This window comes from Liolophura sinensis, chromosome 9 (assembly GCF_032854445.1).
Source record: "Liolophura sinensis isolate JHLJ2023 chromosome 9, CUHK_Ljap_v2, whole genome shotgun sequence".
NCBI classification, from domain to species: domain Eukaryota; kingdom Metazoa; phylum Mollusca; class Polyplacophora; order Chitonida; family Chitonidae; genus Liolophura; species Liolophura sinensis.
The window spans coordinates 13,380,094-13,405,437 of NC_088303.1; the positions used below are offsets into that span (position 1 = coordinate 13,380,094).

General features: G+C 38.9%; 1 protein-coding gene across 1 annotated transcript in view; it reads left to right on the plus strand.

Annotated features, from left to right (window-relative positions):
- Positions 1 to 440: 440 nt before the first annotated feature.
- LOC135475161 (uncharacterized) overlaps positions 441 to 25,344 on the plus strand; it is a 33,401-nt gene continuing 8,497 nt past the window's right edge. Inside the window, exons 1-10 of the mRNA XM_064754945.1 lie at positions 441 to 706; positions 19,068 to 19,217; positions 19,791 to 19,883; positions 20,795 to 20,933; positions 21,230 to 21,332; positions 21,995 to 22,049; positions 23,722 to 23,828; positions 24,299 to 24,368; positions 24,728 to 24,793; positions 25,145 to 25,191. Of these exons, the coding sequence (XP_064611015.1) occupies positions 521 to 706; positions 19,068 to 19,217; positions 19,791 to 19,883; positions 20,795 to 20,933; positions 21,230 to 21,332; positions 21,995 to 22,049; positions 23,722 to 23,828; positions 24,299 to 24,368; positions 24,728 to 24,793; positions 25,145 to 25,191 (1,016 nt within the window). The 5' untranslated portion in view covers positions 441 to 520. The remainder of the gene's footprint in view (positions 707 to 19,067; positions 19,218 to 19,790; positions 19,884 to 20,794; positions 20,934 to 21,229; positions 21,333 to 21,994; positions 22,050 to 23,721; positions 23,829 to 24,298; positions 24,369 to 24,727; positions 24,794 to 25,144; positions 25,192 to 25,344) is intronic.

Consider the following 25,344-nt stretch of genomic DNA (forward strand, 5'->3'; position numbering starts at 1 on the left):
TTTCTGGCCAAGTCATTGAGTTTACAAAAACACTGTGAGCGAGATTCGGGGTGATTACTGATGCCACTGGAACTGGTTTTACGACATGATTCTGATGAAGGTTTGAAATAGCTCAGTTCGAACAAGGGTTACATGTATGTACCTCTGTCTATCGTTCGTTGTCAGCTGCATGGTGAGGTGAACAGCTGCTAGGGTAACTTATGTAAACCCTCTTCTCTATGTTATGGTACAACTGTATATCTTTCTACCAGGGTAAGCGGAATATATACCTCACATCTAGACCCTCGTCCCAGTGTTAGGAATTATACCATTTTACCTGTGTCCACGGAACATTTATATCGTGTACACGGTCGTTGCAGTATTAAGGAATACAGTTTCCATTGTATAGGTATATACCTGAGATAAACGCTCCTCCCAGCTTGAGGATATATACCTGAGGATATATACCTGTGGATATATACCCTCCCGCTCCAGTACTTTGTTGTATTATGTGAAGACCGTGTGTTGAGGTAACACCACAATGTCGGTGCGACCCCAAGCCATTCAGAAGGGCGAGTTGCCCAACCTGTCGTTGGATGAGCTGAATTATGTAATGGACTTGGTGAAGATATCTAATATGTCACCAGACGAAGCTTTCCGAAAGGCCAAAGAAATCGTGAAGAACAAGAAAAATGGAGAACAACGCGGCCGTCCAGCGGAGAACAAGGTAAGATTTACTCATTTAGTTTACACGTGGTTTAGAAGTTTGATGATATAGTATAAGCCATTAAATGTGTGGTTAACGTAACACTCAAGAATTCTTCACTTATATATGTGACGATTATCAGAAAAACTCTGAGCCGTGAGATAGCCAAGCCCCTTCGCAACATACTCGACACACCTCAAGAAAATGAAGCTTAACCAGTGAGAGTTTGGACGGCGATCACCTTACTGGAATCTTCATTTGTTATAGTGTTTCTTGTTGACGATGTGGTACACGGCGATCACCTTACTGGAATTGTCATTTGTTATAGTGTTTCTCGTTGACGATGTGGTACACGGCGATCACCTTACTGGAATTGTCATTTGTTATAGTGTTTCTTGTTGACGATGTGGTACACGGCGATCACCTTACTGGAATTGTCATTTATTATAGGCTAGTGTTTCTTGTTGACGATGTGATACACGGCGATCACCTTACTGGAATTGTCATTTGTTATAGTGTTTCTTGTTGACGATGTGGTACACGGCGATCACCTTCCTGGAATTGTCATTTGTTATAGTGTTTCTTGTTGACGATGTGGTAAACGGCGATCACCTTACTGGAATTGTCATTTGTTATAGCGTTTCTTGTTGACGATGTGGTACACGGCGATCACCTTACTGGAATCTTCATTTGTTATAGTGTTTCTCGTTGACGATGTGGTACACGGCGATCACCTTACTGGAATTGTCATTTGTTATAGTGTTTCTTGTTGACGATGTGGTACACGGCGACCACCTTACTGGAATTGTCATTTGTTATAGTGTTTCTTGTTGACCATGTGGTACACGACGATCACCTTCCTGGAATTGTCATTTGTTATAGTGTTTCTTGTTGACGATGTGGTAAACGGCGATCACCTTACTGGAATTGTCATTTGTTATAGTGTTTCTTGTTGACGATGTGGTACACGGCGATCACCTTACTGGAATCTTCATTTGTTATAGTGTTTCTCGTTGACGATGTGGTACACGGCGATCACCTTACTGGAATTGTCATTTGTTATAGTGTTTCTTGTTGACCATGTGGTACACGACGATCACCTTCCTGGAATTGTCATTTGTTATAGTGTTTCTTGTTGACGATGTGGTAAACGGCGATCACCTTACTGGAATCTTCATTTGTTATAGTGTTTCTCGTTGACGATGTGGTACACGGCGATCACCTTACTGGAATTGTCATTTGTTATAGTGTTTCTTGTTGACGATGTGGTACACGGCGATCACCTTACTGGAATTGTCATTTGTTACAGTGTTTCTTGTTGACCATGTGGTACACGACGATCACCTTACTGGAATTGTCATTTGTTATAGTGTTTCTTGTTGACGATGTGGTACACGGCGATCACCTTAGTGGAATTGTCATTTGTTATAGTGTTTCTTGTTGATGATGTGGTACACGGCGATCACCTTACTGGAATCTTCATTTGTTATAGTGTTTCTTGTTGACGATGTGGTACGCGGCGATCACCTTACTGGAATCTTCATTTGTTATAGTGTTTCTTGTTGACGATGTGGTACACGGCGATCACCTTACTGGAATTGTCATTTGTTATAGTGTAACCTGATGATAATGTGATACACGACGATTACCTTAATGGAGTCGCCAATTTTTGTAGTATAACCTGATGGCGATGTGACACAAGGCGATGACTTTACTGGAATCGCCACTATTTCTAGTGTAACCTGATGACGATGTGCTGCACGGCGATAACCTTACTGGAATCGCCAAGTTTTATAGTTTAACCTGATGGTGATGTGATACACGGCGATAACCTTACTGGAATCGCCAGTTTTTATAACCTGATGACGATGTGGTACACGGCGATAACCTTACTGGAATCGCCAATTTTTATAGTGTCACCAGATAACGATGTGATACACGGCGATCACCTTGCTGGAATCGCCAGTTTTTATAACCTGATGACGACGTGGTACACGGCGATAACCTTACTGGAATCGCCAATTTTTATAGTGTCACCAGATAACGATGTGATACACGGCGATCACCTTGCTGGAATCGCCAGTTTTGTAGTGTAGTCTGATGGCAAATTTGTACATGGTGATCACTGTAATGGAACCGTCAGGTGTTATAGTGTAACCTGGTGACAATGTTTCACAAGGTGGGCACCTTACTTATTGTGTAACCTGGTCACAAGAAAGTGGTACACAGCGATCTTATTACTGGAATGGTCAGTAGTTATAGTGTAAACTGGTCACAAAGTCGTACACAGCGATCTTGTTACTGGAATGGTCAGTTGTTATAATGTATCCTGGTCACAAAGTTTTACACGGGATCTCCGATCCTTATTGTGTAACCTGCATGGTCACAAAGTGGTACAAATGACATACAAACTCCCCAGCATCACAATGTCACGATTATTTTCGTCACATATCTGTCGATCGCCTCACTTGTAAAAAAATATTAATAACATTTTTCTTGCGAGAAAAACTTCAGTATAACCACATGGCAAATACCTGAGCCTGTGTGACTTCAATCACGAAATGCTTTACCGAGTCATGAATACAATAACATGGCACCAGCTGTGGAACATTGATTTATGGTCAAGTTTTTCTCACAGTATTCAAACATTTACAGTTTCAAAACCAAGATATTCGAAAGTCAAGCTCTTGACCTTGCCAAAGCAAATAGACCACAAGATCATGTCACGTTTTTGTCAGAAAGGATTAATGCACGAAATTTTAACATTTCTCCTCATACCCTATTGACATTTGTAATATATCACAAGTAATGACAATTAGAGTATAGCATAGTGATATAGGTGTTAATGTGCCACCCGGTACTGATCACATTGATTTTGCCTTGACCTTTTTGTAGACCTCAAAACCGATATGTCTACTGATGTTGTCATGACATTAGTCTTATGGCGGCTAATTAATTACTTCGTCACGTCCATGCATGTCGACTGAAGCCGACCGTAACGGTTTGCTTGATGACACGTGGGTCTGAGCTAAGTACGACATGACCATGTATATCGTTAACACAGAAACAGCTGACTACCTTAGCGTGACATCTAACGTGTAGTTTTGATTGGAGACAAACACATACCTCTGTAACTGACATTCAGTTTCATTTGAAATAGGCAATCCAACTCCCAGTAAAGAGTATAATGGTTGGTATACCAAATCGTTGGAACCATATCACTGGGTTGGCTGACTCGATAGTTGACGAATTAAGGGCAAAAAAAAAACCAGACCACGGCATGGCACAGATTTATTTATGGCACAGATTTAATACATTTTGGCGTTAAATTAAAGTTCAATGTGCTGTAGGTTTTCTCCCTAGACGCATACGCAGAAGTAATAGGTGTATGTGCTAGTGTCAAGACAGCCTGTGAAATAACACTGTAAGCATCAGAATATGACCAAATAAACAGCAATAGATGACAGGCTGGGAATCAGCAAAGGAAAGTATTTAAACATCAGAAAGTGACTGTATAAGCATTAGGAATGACTGCGCAAGCAGCAGGAAATGACTGTATAAGAATCAAGAAATGACTGCGTAAGCATCAGGAAATGACTTTATAAGCATCAAGAAATGACTGCGTAAGCATCAGGAAATGACTCTATCAGCATCAAGAAATGACTGCGTACCCATCAGGAAATGACTGCGTAAGCATCAAGAAATGACTTTATAAGCATCAAGAAATGACTGTGTAAGCATCAGGAAATGACTGTATCAGCATCAAGAAATGACTGCGTAAGCGTCAAGAAATGACTTTATAAGCATCAAGAAATGATTGCGTAAGCATCATTAAACGACTTTATAAGCATCAAGAAATGACTGCGTAAGCATCAGGAAATGACTTAAAGTATCAGCGTATGACCCTATATCCTGCATTAAATGACACTCTCCACAGCAAAATGTGAACATCATACAGCACTGTGTGCGATTACACCAACCTGCTTTATTTGTCAACTCCTGAAATCAAAACGCGACTTTAATGGTATAGTTACATTGTTTTTTTTTTTACTGTCACCGATATATGATGACATTTAAATCTTTGACCGAATTCAAAAGCTGAACCGGGTTTCATGGTTATAATCATCAACTATTAGCCTGTCCTTTTTTTACTTCCAAAGCCAGGAATCACTTTGTTGTGTGTCTGAAATCAACCAGTGAAACAAACAAATCATTAATATATTTGTCTCATTTATATCCCCGAAATGAGAAATTCCTTGTAATTCTGTTGAATTACTGCTTTGAAACGTGTAAACGTGTATTACGATAGTGGACCACAGTACTTTTGTTACTTGTACGACGCCATTTGTATATTGGTGTATACCGTGTCCTTAGGTTGAGTATGCAGTCTGAATATCTGAAAATATATTTATTTGTTTATTTTTATGATAGTTGTTTGATTTATTGTTTTTTTGTGTGTTTTTTTGTTTTTGTTTTTTTTTTATTACGAACATGTGCACATGTGACGTACTAACTTTGAAGCCATATTTGTGGAAGACCAGCTGTTTTCAGCGAGCGTAGGGGGCGCACAAACAGCCCTTAGATCGCCCTCAACAGTTAAGTATAACCAAGGCCCCACGAATAATTAGACCTGAGAATTTTGTGAAGATAGATGAGACAGGAGGGATGGTCCAGTAAGCGTGGGTTGATTAGTATGTCCACAATCTAACATTTTAGTTTTTGGTGGAGACTTGCAGACTCGTTTTATTGTTCCTAGCAATCGCCACCACGTTATGTGCAGCCTTGGCAGTTTGTGGTTCGTCAGCCTGTTTTTGCACCTACATGCACCCTCACCGCTGAATGCCCTTATTATTAAACCAAGCGGTCGTCAATACAATAACGTGGTAGAGCCATGACAACTCACGGTCCTCGGAGACAAGTGTATTATCTCGGTTGTTTGATTAATACAGCTTCAGTCCTCTGGTAGAAGCACGGTGCTCACTGCCGGGGTGATGTTTATACGCTGTCTGAACACAGTGTTGTGTTCATTCACCCACCGTTAATCCGTTTAAGTCATTTTTTATTAAATACCTTATGATCTATTTATTTATCTAGGCGATTTTTTCTTGTTAATTTATATCCATGATATTATATATAGGTTTGTTTTGTACTGGTTAAGAAATCATGAAGCCCGTTGTTGAAACATGATGGCGATGAACAGGTAACAACTTGGCCCCTGTCAACAGGTGTATATCAGGTAGTTCCTGTGGTGTCTATATTGATCACTTAATGACAAGCCTGAGCCGGGCTCTTAGTATGGACCAGAACAAACCTTGTCTCGGGCAACTGATATATCGAATATTGATTTGCGGGTGGGTTCTACCCGGTACTCATGTATAGAATACCAAGTTGGACACGGTAACATCTATACACATGCACAAGTACGCTATATGTAAAAGGCAATGCTGGATGTGGGTTTCCCTCCGGTAAATGGCAACACCAGATGTTATACCAAACATCAATCACGAAAGAATATCCCAAGAAGATAATTGCAGGCCCTAGTTTCAAAAACAAACTTTAAAATCTAAATAAAATGTTAATCTGTAATTGAGAAAATACTATCTAGGTGAAAGACAGTTTAATAGGAATCTACACAGTCTGTATCGTCTTTGAAGAAGAAGTCTACAGATGCGCGATGATGCTCATACGTCAATTATACAAAACACAAGAGCTGGAGCATAAAACCAGAATATCGACGACAGTGTGATATTTGAGAAATGGTCAAATCACATAAACGGTGATATGTGGCCTTGTGTCAGTTCATTCCAATGTGTGAATGTTTAAATAGTAGGAACTACGACGCCTTACGGTGGAATAAGAGTTAAAGGAGAATAAGGTAAAATTCAACATGCACTGTATTTAATAGCAATTTATTTGCCTCACAGGCTCGCATTTAACAAACAATAACACGAAACCAGTGCAAAGGGGCCAGGCCTCAGGGACATATATTCAACCAGCAGAATTCTGGTTTATGCCGGCCTAAACGTTAAAAGACCACAGCATGCCATACAATATAAAAGACTAAAGCTTAATGTGAGGTGGTATTATTCACAACCCTAGAAAATTGAGAGTTTTAAGTCGTTTAAAAACTACACAAGCCCTGTATTGTTGAAAAATAAATTTACTTCCGTTGTGTTTGACGTCTTTCCTTTAATACTTTGCGGAGAAGGCAATGGTCATCGGTCACGCAAAACCAGGGAACCCCGTGCCTCCACCCACAGTTATAATATACATAAAAGACTTGTGAATACGACGACCGGTGGATTCCGACTCCTTATTAATATGTTTCATAGACTTGAGGAGAAATGTAACGAAAAACTTCCTATCGTTGTGTTGGATGATTTTGAATGAAGTAAAGAATGCACCATGCAGTACAAAGAATTTACGGTAGTGGCCTTCGGACTAATTATACATATTATCTTTCAGGAAGCATGTGTGGCAAGGGCATTCATGTGTTTTGGCGTAGTGGCCACAGATGAGAGCCTTTTCCTGATGACGTATTGTCAATGCCTCATCCATACGTACCTGTAAAGTTGAAAGTAGGTCATAGATGAGGATATTGATTGAAGTGTGGTGAAGTGCAGGGCCGCTTTCCCAAGTGGAAAAGATGCCACTAAATCACCAATTTTACCAGGCGGACAGCTTCACGAGTTCCTTTACCCGTGACCCTTTCAGTTCACTATTCTGTAAGGTGACGGCAGCCAGCTGTGTGTTCACAAAGGCAGCTTTATAAAAATGAATTCGATTCTTAATTTGCAGCTTTACCTTCAAATCCCGAATTAAATCTCCACAGAAAATACTAGCAACGAGCCTTGGTCTTTGTGTTAGTGTGTATTGCGCTTAGGTCTTTAAGCTTATTTGAAGACATCAATCTCTTGACGAGCAGATGAGGTTTAAAGAATATTACGTTTTGCTGGCTTCACAAACAACCATAGGACTGGTCAACAATTAATATCGCTTATATAGCATGGATTCTAATGTTTTAAGCTGTGCTATATGAGTTTGCATAAAGAAACAATCGTGCTTATTAGACTCCTGGAACAATGCGATGGGGTGAAATTGTATGTGCTACCCATACATTAGTTCATACCTTTTGGGGGGGCCATACTTGTGTCTAAACATATTGGTGACAGTCTCCCTGGTCTAGAATTATGATGAGTAACTCACGGAATCCAAGTGTCAGTACATGTATTATAGATATAATGTGAAATACAAATATAGTACTCAAATACAGTATGTTAAATTTGTAAAAAGGGAATGACCTAGTTGTACCTGGCCATAACTAAAAGGACCTAGAATACATTCCTGGCTGTCTATACATACATGTACAACCTGTTCTATACACCTTTAGTTGGCTGTTTAACAGGCTAGTCACGGAGATACAAGATAGTTTCTTTTTCTGACACCCTGCTGTGGTTTGAGTGGCTTTAGTAAACAAAATCGCATCAATGTTCAGTGGCATGTGTTAGTATGGTTTTTTAATAATTATGACGTAACCCGAGGCAATGGGTTCTTGCCGTCGAAACCGAGCTTAGGCCTATGGACTTTAAAATTTTGAATTAGAAAAAGTGTTCTATCTTCATTCCCCTTGCAATAATATAGACTTCCTACATATCCATGTGCAGAGCTTGTGTTGTTATGTGTCACTGACTAAAGGCAATTTTGGTAGCGAGTATGACTGATTTTACAGCTAGTTGAATATAGATGACTTGCTAAGAGAACTAGACTACATATATAATCTACACTGCATAACTTATGGTCCTGACCTTTACGAGTACACCTTCTATATCTAATGAAAGAAAAAATGACACGTTCGCTTCAGAATCATGTCAGAGCATCCCATCTATACAAGTACAAGTATTTCTTGTCCCCACAGTGTTTTTGCTGTTGCAGTCACGACACCGATGCCTCTTTCTGCTTATAATGTCTCACAGCTTGGTGACCCGATTTTTTTTTACACGTTCTTCTTATTTCTAGGTTGAGTGTTTTTGCAGATATTTCTGGGAGAATAGGGGTTTAACATTTCCTTGTCGTGATAATTCCATCAAGCTTCTCGTCACATGACTTTATCCATACAAAAAGAGCATAGACTTACGCCGTAATCCGGGCTTCAAATTTAGATTTAAAAAGCAGTCTTATGCTTTTGCCCCTGTCATTCATATGTTATCTATACACCATGTTTCTGTGCCATCATGTTTTATAACAAAATAACACTTATGTGAGTTGTCTCTGGACTTGTTCACGTTAAGCAGTTTACTTGTTTACTTGTGGGAAAATCTCAAGAGACGTGTATATTACTGCTCTTCACACTGGCGACATTTTTTTTCTTTTTGTATAGTTTATTTTTAAACGGGTCATTAATGTATCTAAGTATACATCAAATTTTTTTTGTAACTAAATGTTTAGTAAAGTGGCTTCCAGGGGAGTGTGTATTTTATATAAATGATTAGTCACAGCTTGGAATGTATTGCAATAGTTGTTGACCAGCACGAATGTCATACCGACAAGTGTTTTTTTTTTTCTAATCATTTTTGCGGTTGTTGTTTTTTGTTCTTTATTTCTGGTATTTAGATATTCTCGAGTTGCTGTAAATGTGCTCAGCGAAGTAGAGACATACCGGTAAAATATGTCATTACACTTTTGACTAGAAATGCCATGGGATCAGTTTGTGTAAGTTTGAAAACAAATCTTCGCCAGCTGTTCTGCTCTCTAACATACGTTTTATGAGTCGACGACGGCGATGAAAACGATAATGATAATGATAGTGAAAATGCGGATGACATGTATCAGCCGTCTGACAGGTCCTTAGCTTGTAGAATTATCCCCTGGGACAGAATCTTCTGGACCGTGACTCTGTGGTGTGTCATGGTCACCTGTGACTCCGTATTACCTGTCGATAAGCGTCAGAAGTCACGTAGATGCTCCACGTCCACTTCCTGCTCAACCGCTTCATTTGTTTACTCTCTCAGGTTAACTGTTTGTTTTCAATTATCAATTGTAAACAACAGTCACTGTGCTTGGAGCTAAGGTATTTTACTAAACTATAAACACTTTTAAGGCCGTGCAGGTTGTTAACCCTAATTGAGGGTTTTACTGCTAGAGGAAGCTTAACATTTATTAATGCGACCTGCTTGATAAATTTAAGGAACTTTAAAACCGATTTTGATCGGTAGCACAGAGAACGCTGATGTTTTGTGGAAAGTAAATTATTTTGACTATTCTCAAAACAGTAGCAAAAATACGATTGGATTTCCATTGATCGATAATTTGCCGAAAATCTCCGACAATATCTTGAATGACAATATCAAAATAGTCGTAGCGATTTAAGCATTAATTTAAGTTCTAATATAACTTAATTTGAGTTCACATCTAACTCTGATGTGTATATACCAGATTATGAGGGCAAATGTGCAATATACTAATGGTCCTGTCGCCATGCACACACAGAGAAGTGAATTTATACTCGTCATTTGAGACACTTGTGTACCAATCGTCAACCGTTGTCTGGTAGGCCTACAAGTAACCACAGGACGCATTTCCAAAGCAATGTTCAACGCAAACAGCCAAAGAACAAAGAAAGTATATAAAAGCAAGAAATTAGAACGGAGTCGCATAAAGAGTAGCAACAGTTTCCAACGATGCCGGAAAGACGCAAGGGAATGTTCTAGGCGGGTAAATCTGAACAGTATCCAGATCGTGTATACCATGTCACGTTATAGACTGTCTCTGATCAAAACGCATGCCATTTCCGTTTTGGTTACAACTGTTCATGAAATAAATGTGGCCATTTTATTCTACATGATCCAAACACAGCTCATATAGTCCAGGGTTAAGCGGAATTAGACAGAATAGCGAAGCCGAGCGCCAGAGATACGGCATGATGGATGGGCCATATGTATCCATATTATTATCATTGTATGAAATTTAAGAAACTTAGAATAACAAATGAGAAATGTGCTGAAGATTAAAATATAGGTAATGAACTTATGTGTTGCCCAGACTTTTGGAAGCAATTCTATAAGAAATGTTATTGGCCTGTGTTTTTTTTTTTTGAAGAAAAATTCGGCTCATTTTGTAGTGCTTGTGTTTCATACTTTAAGGTTAATAATACTTGTGTCATTTGTTGTTCACTGATGAAATATAGGTGGGATATTCTATGGAGTTTTTCAGCATGACAGTAAGGTAACCGAGCACTATACATAAGTCTAACAGAGGCTATTGTGACCGAGCAAGGGGCGTTGTGAAGAGAGATGATTCATTACATCGCTTAAATTATACTGATGCAAATATTTTACAGACCTATTTAATATCGCCGTCTTGTCATGGGTGTGCCTTAATTAACCCTTGTCTGGTATGAATCTATCAATGAGAAGTTTCTCCTTTGTTTCTAGAGCACAGATCATTGAAGGTTGACCTGATGTATAGTTTTGTTACATAACCCCACCCATAAGTTTCATCTTGATAAGGTTTAGTTTTCTTTTATGTTCTATGCTCCTCGTTAATGTGCATTAAATAATGATTTCCATTTCCAAAGCTTACGTCCAAAAGTATGATTCGGTAAACAAATGGTAACAATCCTTGTGGCAGAAACTTTCAGTATTTGTTGTCGCTATGAACGAGACATTTTAGTGTAGCGTTAACGGATGGGCACGCCCAATAACATCGATACTGACTGCCATGTATGGACATCTTAGTGTATCGTGAATGTATGAATTAGTCTTTTACGTAACCTATCACGTGCTCTCTGTATGACCACACCCTGTTTTTGATACCCGCAGTACAGCTATCAGCGTCGGTACCATCCTCATAGGAAGGTACCATGAGTACTCAGTGCAGAAGGCTCGGAATGCATGTTGATAATGTGAGGTTCACAGAGCCATATGCTTTTGGTTTACTTGATGATAACTGGCGTTGTACCTGAACGGCTGTAAGCATCCTGCAGTATACTTATCATACAGAGAACAAAAAACGTCTTGCCCGTCAAAACTACCCGTGAGATACGTTGTTCTGTTTACGCACACAGATGTTTTCTTTCCGAAATGTTTACGAATAATAAGTTTGTGGCCGATTTCATGAACTTAATAAACATGGTTAGATATATTTACTCTCTCCCAAACAGGAAATGTATAGATTTGCAGGTGGCTGTGACACCAGATGCCGAGATGAACGCCGATTGGTGACATGGTTCCGTGGCTAAATGGGCTACTGTTCCTTATTTCATGATTATTCTCACATTCTGACTTGACGGAAAGTTACAGCCTATCAGGCAAATTATCCTACTTTGACCTAAAGCAGATTTATCATGTGAGTATTCACCCATGGGTTTCCTTTTGGCACCCAATATAGTGTACGTGTTGTGGAGTAAAGAGGTGCCGTCTATCATTTCTGGTCCTGCTTTCTGAGCTTAACACTGAAAATGTTCAGTCTGGAGTCATTCCAAGGGTTAAGAAATCTTGGGGATCAGCATAAGGGTATAGGCTAGCTGCCGAGGTGTCGTTATACTGTGACTAAATGGGTGTCATATTGGGTGTGTTAGGCATGGTCATCCAGTGAGGCTGCACTATTAATATGTCGACATTTGTTGTAAACTTGCTGTAAGGAGACCGTCATGAATAGAATGAAATGTCGAATGTCTTCGGCACTGTCTTCCGTTGAGGCAGCACTATTATAATGTCGGCATTTGGACCACATAGTTGTAAAGAGACACTGTTATAAAATGGCATAAATGTTGGGTGCATTGGGCAAGGGTTGCGTTCGGTGCGTTCATTATATTGGCATTTGAACCACCTTGTTATAAAGAGACACCGTTATAAAATGTACATAATGACCATAAAAACAAATATTTTTCTGAGCTGCGTTTTTAGCCAGTTATAGTGGTACAAAATGTAATGCCATCGCTAAATAATACAAGGACAATAACTGTTCTGTCAACAGCTAGCATCAGTTAAAGGTCAAATGTTCGAAGTCTGGCGCGATATCGAATCAAACACCGGATGAAAAGCATTGATATGTATGCACAACGAGGCTTCACACAAATTTTATGTTGGCCAATATTATTTCATTTGAAAAAAATAGACAGTTTTTATGGTGTGAACGAAATTCGTCTCTCATTCATCATTTTACTTCTATAAGGAAAGAAACCCAGGGATGGCCTGCATGATCACGTCATATTGTCACAGCACTAGTTTGTAAGCCACAATGGAGTAATGTTATTATAGCATAGTCTGGTATGGCTGCCTGGCTCCATCATGGCTGCCCGAGGTGGATCATGCAATCTCTTTATACTATATATCTAGCTGTTGGAAAGAATATATCAATGTGTACGTTACGGGGTATAGCTTACTACGATTAAGAGTATCTTAGAATAGGGAAAAAAAGTCTGCAATATAACAATTGTTTACGATAATTGTAGGTTTCTTTTGTTCTAGATAAACCTGGAATGTAGAAATGTGTTATGTATACCGGTGAGAAATATATGACTGTTCCGATGTCGTCAAAACGGTTATAATACATGGAAATTGAACGAGTAAGAAGAGGTTCTATTGATTGCAAACATGTGTTGAAATCTGAAATGTGACTTCAGGAAGAATGTTTCAAGTTTTCTCAAACAAGCAAACAACTTACGCCAATTACCGTATACACTTAATACTGATCGAAGGGCTTATATCCGCTTGGACTTTTGTCGGCTGGGGGAGCGGGGTTAGTCCGCGGGTTTTCTGTCCACGAGGCTTTTGTCCGCCGAGACTTTCGTCCGTCCCGCGTACGGGAGATAGGAGTATAATTTCTTTTATGTCAAGTTATAATTCTATAGGCCTACGTCAACAGGCATCGTAACAGAAATTCGCACACCAGTTGGCAACCACACAGGGCTTTCCAGGTCAGTAAATTTCCAATTTTCAACCGCCAAAGAATTAAATAACGCAGTATATAAAGTAAGAAATTAGAACATAGTGAACTACGTTGGAATGTGGACTACAAGGACTACACCTTGAGAAGAGTATAGATCTTTATATATTGAATTCTGATACATCGGTCAGGTGTATTGATGTGTACAATACCGTCTCTATTGCGTCAGGAGACTAAAGTCGCCTTTTGTAAACACTTTTTAGAGAGAAGAAAAGTAGACGTTCTGAGTGAGGTCTCTTAGAAGCTTGCTTAGAATGACAGTGTGATTATCAGGTGCAGAGTGTCGCTGATCCAGCGAGGCGGCGACATCACACAGACGGCTACCTGAGGCGGTTAATCAGGGCTTACCTGTCTGGATTAGAGGCTCGTCAGATGTCTGTGCACCTGAGACAGTACGGCATCAGACAATAGGAGGACAGCCTAGTCCGCGGAGTCTGTAGAGGTTACTTTTCTAACTGCTCCATCATTACGTCATCTGCGGGTAGATGATAGAAGGAATGCATAGCTAATGACTTCATACAAGCGTTTAAACCCGTAGCATGGAGCAATTCTGACTCATTCATTAGGATTTTTCAGTGCAGTCAATTTAACGTTTTAAAACACTCACATGCTTGCCGATTTGCACATCATTACCTGCACAAGTGAAATATCATGGAGTACGGCGCAAAACACTAATCAAATAAATAAATGTTGATTTAGGGAGAGTTATTCTTTCAATTATCTGTTTGATTACTATGTAACGTTTGTACGATGGCGATTGTGTAATCCAGAGTACCCGGAATAAATATACCACCGGCACTTCGTCTGGTGTCTGGCAAACTCCCTGACTTAAAGCTGCACCATGTCTAATGAGTCCTCGATTCGAACCTGTGACTTTAGTTTTAAGATGCCGATATGGTTAAAACATCGCTGTAGGCGAATAGGCGAGCGTTGAGGTCATAGAAAAGGGTTTTAAGACTTTTGCCATTTTCTAAATCAGAGCAATGTGTTGACGCATAAAAAACAGAGATAACAGTTACGTAACCTCCTTTCCACAGCCTACACTGTGCAGCCTGCATCCAGAGACCACATGTTGCTGGTAGACTATCGCTTACCAGGCTCTGGGTCCATAGAAAAACAACCAGCAGCTCAGTGTTGAGTTACACAATCCGATTTAATGTACATGAGATGCCGTTATGTTTGGAATGGACAAAATGTGCATGATGACAGAGTAGGCAAAAGTTCATGACGATATGTTAAGTGGATAAAATCCCGAAAACGGGTCTGGTTTTGGGGCTATATGGGGAGATTAACAGAATGTTGGCTTGATGTCAAAACAAGTGGAGTGGCGTGGGTGTTGGTTTCTAGGGAACCACTGAGATGAGATGATGGCAGTTCAGCATGGTTTGGTCTATGCTACTAAGGAAGTCTAGTTAATTAGACAAATTTTCAACTTCAACTTGTGTGAAAAGGAAGAATGCTATGTTAACCATATCATAGCGACATATAAAATTGTGAGTTAAAGTAGGAGTAATACAAGGGATTATTCATATTGATAACCGAACGTCCAAATGAGTGAATACACTAAATCCTTTACACTTAAGAGTCTGAAAAAGTACCAATTCACATTTTCTTGGAAACAGCTTTTATGGTGATGTTAGAACTTATAGGACATATTTAATATGCACACACGCCAGAACCGCGTGAAACAAATATGTATGCACATGTGATGATACACTATTCAAGTGGGTGGAGATTTTATAATGTATACGGAAATTGTATAATGTATCGTAGTCATTAACGTTAATTAGACTAGGGTGATTATTGCGCTAATCTGTTAACGTCATCCAAATAAGGCTACAGCTCATTAGGGTTTTCCACACGTCGAGCACATCTCATTTCGCATCACATTAAGTCTGACAGGAGTCTGGCATGGAACAAGGCGTTCACGTTTGACAAAATAACGTTGGCCAAAATAATGTTGGGAAAATAACGTTAACCAAAATAACATAGGCCATAAAAACGTTGTCTCAGTAACGTGAATATTGCCTTGATTACTGTACATTTCTGGTGAGGACAAGACATACCCATGTATGGAAAATCATATATAATGAAGTTATCTATCTCGCCTGATTCTGAGAGTTCTAGATATTCTAAGATATCTTAGAAGAGCCAAGCGCCAATCAAATAAATAAATAAATCATCTTAAAAGAACGCTTTCCGGTTCTTTCAAAAAATATAATTATATATACTGGAAAATGTGAAAATTTCATCAAGAAAAGATAGTAGGCCTATGTCATAATCTTTAGTTGTCTCTAGAAATGCATTTTGCATCAATTTTGAGGGCCAATACTGTGAGCGCTCTTTGGTCTTCATTAGGCATAATTGAAAAGAAAATATATTATATATATATATATATATACACACACACACACACACACACACACACACACATATGTATATATATATATAGGCATAATTGAAAAGAATATATATATATATATATTCTTTTCAATTATGCCTAATGAAGACCAAAGAGTGTGTGCTTATGTGTGTGTGTTAGGGCATACTAACGGTATTTTACACGAGCAACGGATGCTACCCATACAGCACCAGCTGATCTGAATCTGAAGAGGACACTTGTGTAACACCACACGTGACCAGGTCTGGGCGGTTTGGCTTAAAGCATCATCGTGCGTTGGGACTAACCCCTGTGTAATTCACGCGCTGTTAACAGGATGTTGTCGCTGATGAATTCATTTCCGTTTTACAATTTCTATATTAATTAAGAAGTGCAAAGTGATTATGATGTTAACGATTGTATTTCCGCGTGTCTCCTTCACGACGCGGGTTTCAGGTCACACTGACCTTCGATGTCTGGTTATATGTGACTAGACAGAACCCGAGGCGTTTGTGAAAAAAAAACATGGCTACATCTCTGTCCTTGCACTATATATCTGAGATGTACACTATACCAAGTCAGAAACTCGCAGAATTTTATATTCATGAAGACACGCTTCATAACAGCTCACAACTTATATATGTACTCTCCTCATCTCTTACTCTGTGAATACAGGAAATGGCTTACGAACCAGACTAGTATGCCCGCCAGGTGCCACGCCCTTCATCGCTTAGCGGTTTAATTGACTGACCAGTTTTGCGCATGGCTGAGTAGCAGCGGAACATACATCTATAGATGCCGCATCTGCATCATTCGTACTTGATCGATAGGGTTGATGAGTTATGAACTGACGCAGTCTACGCACACTCTCTTTACCTGTCTGATTGCAACTGAATCTTTTCTCAATTTAACAAAGACTTTTTTCTTGAAAATATTATAGAATAAGCTATTGATTGTTATCACGTAACAGTTTTACTTCCTAATGCCAGATGTATGCCGGCATTATATAAAGACGAATACAAACCCCCGGCTTGGTCTTCGCTTTAATGACTGTTTCTGACTGTTTTGCTTAGTTTAGAATGTACATATATTGTCTTGTTTCCTCGGCAACACTTGATCAAAGCTGAATGCCTCGTGCTGGCCACTTTGCCTCGTTTAGGCTACAAGACCTCAAATGACACTGCAAATCTTCGTTCAGGCAGTATTGTTTTATTGCTTCGATTAGGCTGTAGTGGTACACTGCCTCCTTTTGGTGCTGTTTAACCCAGGCTGTATTGCCTTGTTCAGGCTGTAATGCTGTATTGCATCAGTCGGCCTGTTTTGCTGTATTTCCTTGTTCAGACTGTAGTGCTGTATTGCCTCCCTCAGACTGTAATGCTGCATTGCCTCCATTAGACTGCATTGCTGTATTTCCTTGTTCCGGCTGTATTGCTGTATTGCCACCTTCAGGATGCAAACCCTCTTTCAGGTTGTATAGCCTCGTTCAGGCTGTATTGCTGTATTGCCTCATTCAGACTGCATTGTTTCATTGCCTCCTTCAGGATGCAAACCCTCTTTCAGGTTGTATAGCCTCGTTCAGGCTGTATTGCTGTATTGCCTCATTCAGACTGCATTGTTTCATAGCCTCGTTCAGCTGCAGATTGTATTGCCTCATTCATACATATAGTACCACCTTATTTAAGCAGCCAGGTGTTCATAAGGAGGGTTTGGAAGGCTGCATATTTTATGAACATGTAGCACTTATAAGTAGCATCAGCACAGTAATCCCAGTAATAATGAATGTTGGGATGGTGCTGTCGTTTAATTAAGTTGTTTCAAATTCATGCATTTTTTTTATATCGCGATTGAAAGCAAAGTAATGTAAATATAATGGCGTGGAAGATTGGAGAAAGTAAAAAATGAAATACAGGGGGCATGCAAAGCAGGAGACGATACGAAGAACAAGAATGGAAACATTCTTAGGTTTGGTTGAGGAAGGTAAAATCCCTGAATATGGATAGTTCGAGCAGGCAGCTTACACAACAGGTTTTGCAGTGTAGTTAAAATGACTTCTTTGTCTAAGGGAGACCGTCTATCGCCTGCTTGGTGGATGAATTAAGTAGGCCTTTTATATGAATCTGCTGAAAGTCTTACGATTTTAGGTAAGTTTGTGGAGCAAATAATTGAACTGTTCACAGCCGGCTTAAAGATTGTAAATTTTAATGGTGTTTCTCGAGAAAAGCTCTCTTAATCTGCTCATATACTTCATTATCAGTGAATGCATTTAGACTTACTCAGTGTTCAGTTATTATTATTATTATTATTATTATTACAGGTACTTACGATCTTAACGTATTGTTCATCATTTTTGATAGAATATATAAGTTAAAGTTTCTGAAAATCGAATATTTTAGTTTGTCTGTTTCTGTTTTTTATTTTCATTTTTTTATTTCTAACTGACGAAACATTTAGTCTAAGCATTTCGTCGCTGTACTTCTGTAGAATTCCTTCCATGTTCCAGCCACGAAGAAGCCCTATCGTGCATTGTAAGACTGAAATAAAGACTTGAGCAACATTTGATCTGAATGACCTAAATACCAGATGTCATGGGCAGAGGAAAGGGCTTTTTACATGTCTGAATAGACTTGTTGGAGACGCCATACATATATCCGATAACCTTACTATTTGTCTGTAATGGGTGCAAAAAATCTTTAACAGAACATGTTTGGTTGGAATCTTTATTTTATGATGAAACTTTTATCGTTGAACTGATCGACCTCATGCTAGGGGCCCAACAGTCTACGCATAGTTTCATAACATGATTGAAATGAAATCTCAATGCGCACAGTGTACAAGTGAAAACCGTTAACAACAGATTGTATTTTGTTACAGGTGAATACTTGTTGTGGCTGCATATTGTAAGCTACTATAAAACATGCATAGGTTCACCACAGCGTAACGTACCAAAACATATCAACTTTCGTCTATAAATATTCAAAAGGGTTGGACTGGGGACTGTTATTTTTTGTCAGTGTTTTATGTAGATTGCTCACGTCGTACTTTTTCCGTCTGTTCCAGGATGAGAAGAAAAGAGCCACGAAGAAAAGTCAGGGTTCTTCTTCACTATCAAGCCAGGCCTCGCTCAAGTCAATCTCAGCGCCCATGGAAATCCAGCAGAAGTCCCATATTTATGGGGTGTCCACCCCAGGTGGCAGGAGGACTCTGCAGGTAAAATGCCACACATATCTTAACCAGTTCGCGGTATTGTATACTGACGTAACCAGCGCAAGTCACCTTAAAGATGGCCGCCAGTATATCATATCGCTTGTGCCATCACTGAGCATAACCCCCCCACAAACAATGTGTAAAAAGACGACCTTTCTCTGTATATATATTTAATTTATTCGTTTATTTTATTGCTGTTTTTCATCGTACTCAAGAATATATCGCTTAAATCAAGGTAAAGTCCGGTGAAAACGACGGCTCTAGATAGAAATTTGCGTATATATTTTCTATGAAAGTTGTTTAATATTAGAGTCTAAAGTTGAATGATTGGAATCGTACTGATATTGATGTGGGATAGTTAATATATTAACTGCATTAATTGTGATAATACGCAATTAGTGATTTTCATTTGTCCGTCGTAGTAGTTTTGCTCTTTATACTGTATACCTTTAATTATATAGTAAGTGTGTCTGACTGATTACTTATCAACGAAGACGTGAAAAACCATTATGAAGTGGGCTAAATTGTTACTTTATTGTACTGTTACTTACCCGTTGACTTTTTTTTTGTCATCAGATTGATTTCGTCTCAAAGACTTTCAATTTCATCAGCGGTGGTCAGATTCAACAGTCTTTCAAGTTTCTGGATCTGAGAAGTTACGATGTGGATGTAAGTACGTTATGCAAGCTCAGATGGTAACGCTGAGAAGTTACGATGTGGATGTAAGTACGTTATGCAAGCTCAGATGGTAACGCTGAGAAGTTACGATGCGGTACAAATACGTGGACTCAGGATGTAACTTGAAAGTTTGGGTCTCTGTCAAAGGATTACATGGCGAATTATGCATATAGCTTGTCGGCCATGTAAGAGTAACATTAACAATAGCAGATATAGCTGCATGTTTCCAATATTACCCCCAAAAGCAGGTTGTGCAAACCCTGAACAGTTATTCACTGGGGACACTTATTAATGTGTGTATGCGAATCTACATGTGGACACCTATTAACCTTACGCTCAGGTGTGCGGATGCGAATCTGCATGTTGACACCTATTTATCTACACAAAGGTGTGCTGATGCGAATCTACATGTGGACACTTATTAACCTACACCCACGTGTGCGTATGCGAATCTACATGTTGACATCTATTTACCTACACACGGGTGTGCTGACGCGAATCTGCATGTGGACACCTATTAACCGACACTCACGTGTGCAGGTGCGAATCTGCTTGTGGACACCTATTAACCTACACACACATGTGCAGATGTGAATTGTGACATCTGTTAACCTCCGCAGACGTGCGATAATACGAATCTCTGGACATCTGTTAGCCTCTTCACTCGTGTGCGGAAACGAATCTGTGGACACCTATTAACCTCAGCACACGTGTGCGGATAGCCCTAGGTGAATAGACGCCCTTCTAAGTTAAGAAGTTCCAGGTGTATGTTATCAATGAACAATTTGTTATTGGCTTACAACTACCAGTTTCCATTAAAGATGCTACCCTTTTATAAATTTGCTTTTATACCTTCACGTGCATATGTACTGGTTGACCTGAACTGTGTGGTGTGTTTCTAGGAAGCGATTGCTAACGAGCTGGTACTTCGGTTTGAGGACCGCTGCTTTGAGATCAATACGGACAGCACCGAGGAGAAGTACGGTCTGGAAAGACTTTTGTCCACAGTGTTAGAGTTAAATGATCTTGAGAGGATAGGGGGTGAGTAATCTTTCAGGATCAATACATGTCTTCTCGATTATCCCCCTTTGAAAGACGCACAAATTGTTTAGATGTATCACAACAAACATATACAATTAATATTTTTTGAACGTGTAAGCATTCGACATTCCTTTTAGAGGTCGCCCACTCCATGTTGTTTGTAACACCCACAAAGTTCAGACTCTTCCGATGTCGATGCAAAGCTTCAGAAGAGGTTCCATTATTTTTAGCAACTTAAGTTACATAAAGGGTGTTCATAATTGTAAACATTCTCATGTTCTGATGTTCTGTTCTAGTGAATCTCAATCCCGCGGGGACAGTTGTCTCCCCTGAACAAATGCTCATCAAAAGGGGAAAGCTGATGAAACGCGGCAATACAGCTATTCCTGTCTGGGCGGAGTGAGTAAACATAATAAACAAATAGTGTATATATCGTATGTCTAGACAAAAGAAATATTACAGTCTGAGTATAATTGTATTAGTCAAATCTGGCAGTAATATATGAGTGAAACTTGGCATTAAAGCCTGAGTAAAATGAGGTTTTAATGTATGAATTAAATTAAGTATTAAGGTATTTGGAAATATTGTAGGAGTGCGCTTTGGCATTACTGTATCACTAATAGTGAGTATTACTTTAAATAAATGTGAGTATTTTATATATAGGTCAAATTTATTATTATCATGTCTGAATATATAAACGTAGGTAGGCTTATTGCTGTATGAATAAAAGCGCATGTTAGCGTTGCTACCTGGGTTAATTTGCTTTTGGAGTTTGAAGGAAATGAGTTGTTGTTTTTTAAGTAAATGTCTGTTCATGGTGCGTGATTTATGAGTATTACTCTCTGTAGACTGTTATCACAGCATCAGCATGCTGGTACCACACCCGGCACGTCTCCAGGTTAGTAGACCATCACGAAAGATCCGTTATCGCCTCACGGATCATCTGTGTTTGAACTACATACAGATGGGTTAAATGGCAGTCGTGCGTTTTGAAGTTGCCGGTACCACATGCGTAAAAATCCCAAAATATGAAATGATTTAGTTTTTATTCTCACTTTCAGACGAATGGTTAAAATTCAGACGGGGGAGTTCTGTTTTTACAGAGCTGGAGATGCCGTATGTATACTTAATACCCTTTTTAATATGCGTTCACATGACCAAAAATCAGGAGTTCAAATATTCCAGTCGTATAAACCAGATCGGGGTTAATGTGATATAGGAAAAAAGAATAAGAAATAGTTGAATAAAAACAAAAGTAGATGAAACCAAATCAACATGTGTTTAATCATTATTTTTGCAAAAGAGAACAATATTTCAACCTGTTAAAACCATACTTAAAACTTAAGAACTGTTATTTCAATAACCCCCATCATGATTTCGTTTGATTACCTCCCCCCATCCACCTTCCCCCATTGATATTCTGTAGTGAAAATCGAGTGAAATGGAAGAGCTTTCTAATCTTTGCACCTACGTCTTTAGTTCTGGCTTTGAGAAACTATAAAAATTCACAGCAAAATCCACTGGGAAATGGATTCTGGACACTAGAGTATATATGATTAATGCAACTCATAAACCAAAAGTCTTGCTCTTGTATTTCCGCAGTAACTTATGTAGTAAATTGCACATAAGGTGTTGTACCGTATATGGAGCTACATGGTATCGTTTTATTGCATTTTCTCCCTGAAATGATCCAATGTTTAGTACGGCTCTTGTAAGTGAGTAAGGATAAATATTCATCAACAGAGGTGAGAAAAAGAAACAAAAAGATGGTATCATACCATGCCCTGAGGATGTAAGGATATAACCACTGAAGCATGGTAATCAGTAGATGTGGAAGAAGACAGCGAGTAAAGTCACACTACTCATAGCCATCAGCATTCCAGTATCTAATTGAGCAACTCTATATCGTGTGTACCTCTTATGAGACGTTCAATAACCGTGAAAGTTTTTGTTCAGGTGGACTAGAAATAACCCTTCTGAATAAACCAGTTTGTGTTAAACGTTCTTTTATCCTTTTTCCAACCCATTGACCTAAACAATTTTGCGCGACCAATTCTACTGATAGGTAATCATATTATGAGTATTAATGTTAGACATAAAGAAAAATTCTGATAATTTTAAGAGAACGTCTGTTGTTTGAATGATGATAGAATGTATTCCGTTATCATAACATAACAATATGTCATATTCAACATACATGTATATATCTTGTTAGTCTGATACAATCTTTAGGTTGAATTAATAGAATAGACGTGCTATATTTAACAGAATAATCTGCTGGATCAACGTAATACATTCTAACATCACTCAAACAGCAGACTTTCTCTTCAATTTAAAAGATTATATTTTGAGAATACCAGTGATAGTTTTAATTTACATGTATTCTGTGATAGGCAAAGGTCACTAGTATATATTTGAATACACTCTGTATATAAGACCACTCGCTAGAGCAGTTGCAAATGGGTCTTCTCATCGAAATTTCTCTAATGTAACAAGGATCCATGAGAATTTAATCCAAATGAGAAAACGGAATTCCATTGTTACACGCAGTTCTATAAACCCTGTACTCGCCACAACAGGGTGTTACACGCAGTTCTATAAACCCTGAACTAACCACAACAGGGTGCTACACGCAGTTCTATAAACCCTGTACTAGTCACACCAGGATGTTACGAACAGTTCTCAGTCCAGTAACTCTGCGAAGGGATTCGAGATTCGTAATGTGGTCTCAAATTTTTCAAGGCCGAGATTTGACACTTTGTGTACTTTCCAAGTGTATTGCCGACAGGTTGCCATAAACGTTGTGAGATTGTGGGAAGGTAATGCTAAATTCAAGGCCAGAGGAAACGATGGACTGGTTATACAAATGAGAGCCCCTGACACAAGGATATTCTGGTAAGAGTTAACGACACAAACCAAATGCTTAGTTAACTTTCAAGGCCCATATACACGTTATAATAGGATATATGAACCATGTTTATTCCAAATAGCGACATATGTCGATTTCATCCGCTTACACTCAAATAATATTCTGTAATATTCAACAATATATCCTGTAAATATAAGAATATTTGTGTTGAATTAATAGAATATGTGTGTTATATTTAACAAAATAATCTAGCATTCTAGCATCACTCAGACAACAGTCTTTATGTTAAATTTAACAGATTATTTTTTAGAGTGTAGGTTTGTTTCTCCTTTATTTTTCGGTAGACACCGTTATAGAAAAATCTCTCTCTTAATTTCCTTCAACAAGCCTAAAAGCAAACATGTGGTCAATCCTTTCATCATTACATTATGATACAAGTATTACATACCTAGCTGGACGACATAAATATTCTAAGGAGAAATCTGTTTGATTTCAGTTTTCGCGTCTGCTCGGACGGCCATAAGGATAGCAGCGCCATTAAACAAGAGCGTAATGATTGGCTCAAGGTGAGAAGGGTCCTGATGACCTCATTGATTGGTAATGAATATACTAGTAAATTTTCCCTCATAATGGCAACTTAGTTACAAAAATTGACCGTTCTTCTCCTGTAATACATGTGTACTACGTCACCAGTTTGTCCATTAATCGTCATCACAAAGGCAGGAATGAACAACACACGAGACAGCTTTGGTCCGAATTACTTTAGTCAAGAATGGTTAACGCGAGTAAATGTTCAGGCAGTACATTACAAAATATTTTAATCCTTTTAGTCTAAGATTCAAAGCAAAATATGGCTACACGTCCAGCTACGCTCGCCCACTTTGCTGCCAATTCCAAGTCTTTTTTTTCTTTTTGTTAACTCTAGGCGTTTAAGAAAGCGTGTATTACCAGGCGAAGTACTCTCAAGCTAACAAAGGATCAGATTCAGAAAGTAAGTAGTCTGTTTGTGCCACATTTTGGAAGAGCCTTGATGATAATCATATATCTCTGACAGACGAGCATTAAGGAGTCCACTTCAATATTTGCAATGGTCGTGGGTTTGCCCGGGGCTGTGCCCGGTTTCCTCCCACCATAATGCTGGCCGCCGACGTATAAGTGAAATATTCTTGAGTACGGTGTAAAACACCAATCAAAATAAATAAATAAATCATTATTTACAAGCGTGGTCTTCACGTAGTTATGAAACAAACTATATCAAGACTTAAATTAGATGAGAGATTGACTTTGACTCCTTTATACAGTACCAAACAGTTTCAAAAATGTTTATGCTTTTGACTTCCAGTTAAGTTTACGGAGCAACCAAGCGGCAGGTGAACAAACTCCTGCAAGGTAAGTAACTAAAATCAAAACGTCCTCGCAACAAGCACCATATATCTGAAGTGTCATACCTACCGAATTGTGAGGAAGTATATTAAAGAAAAACATTAGATTTACTCACATATCTTTACAACAGTTGAAAGTACAAGAAGTTTACTGCTTCTA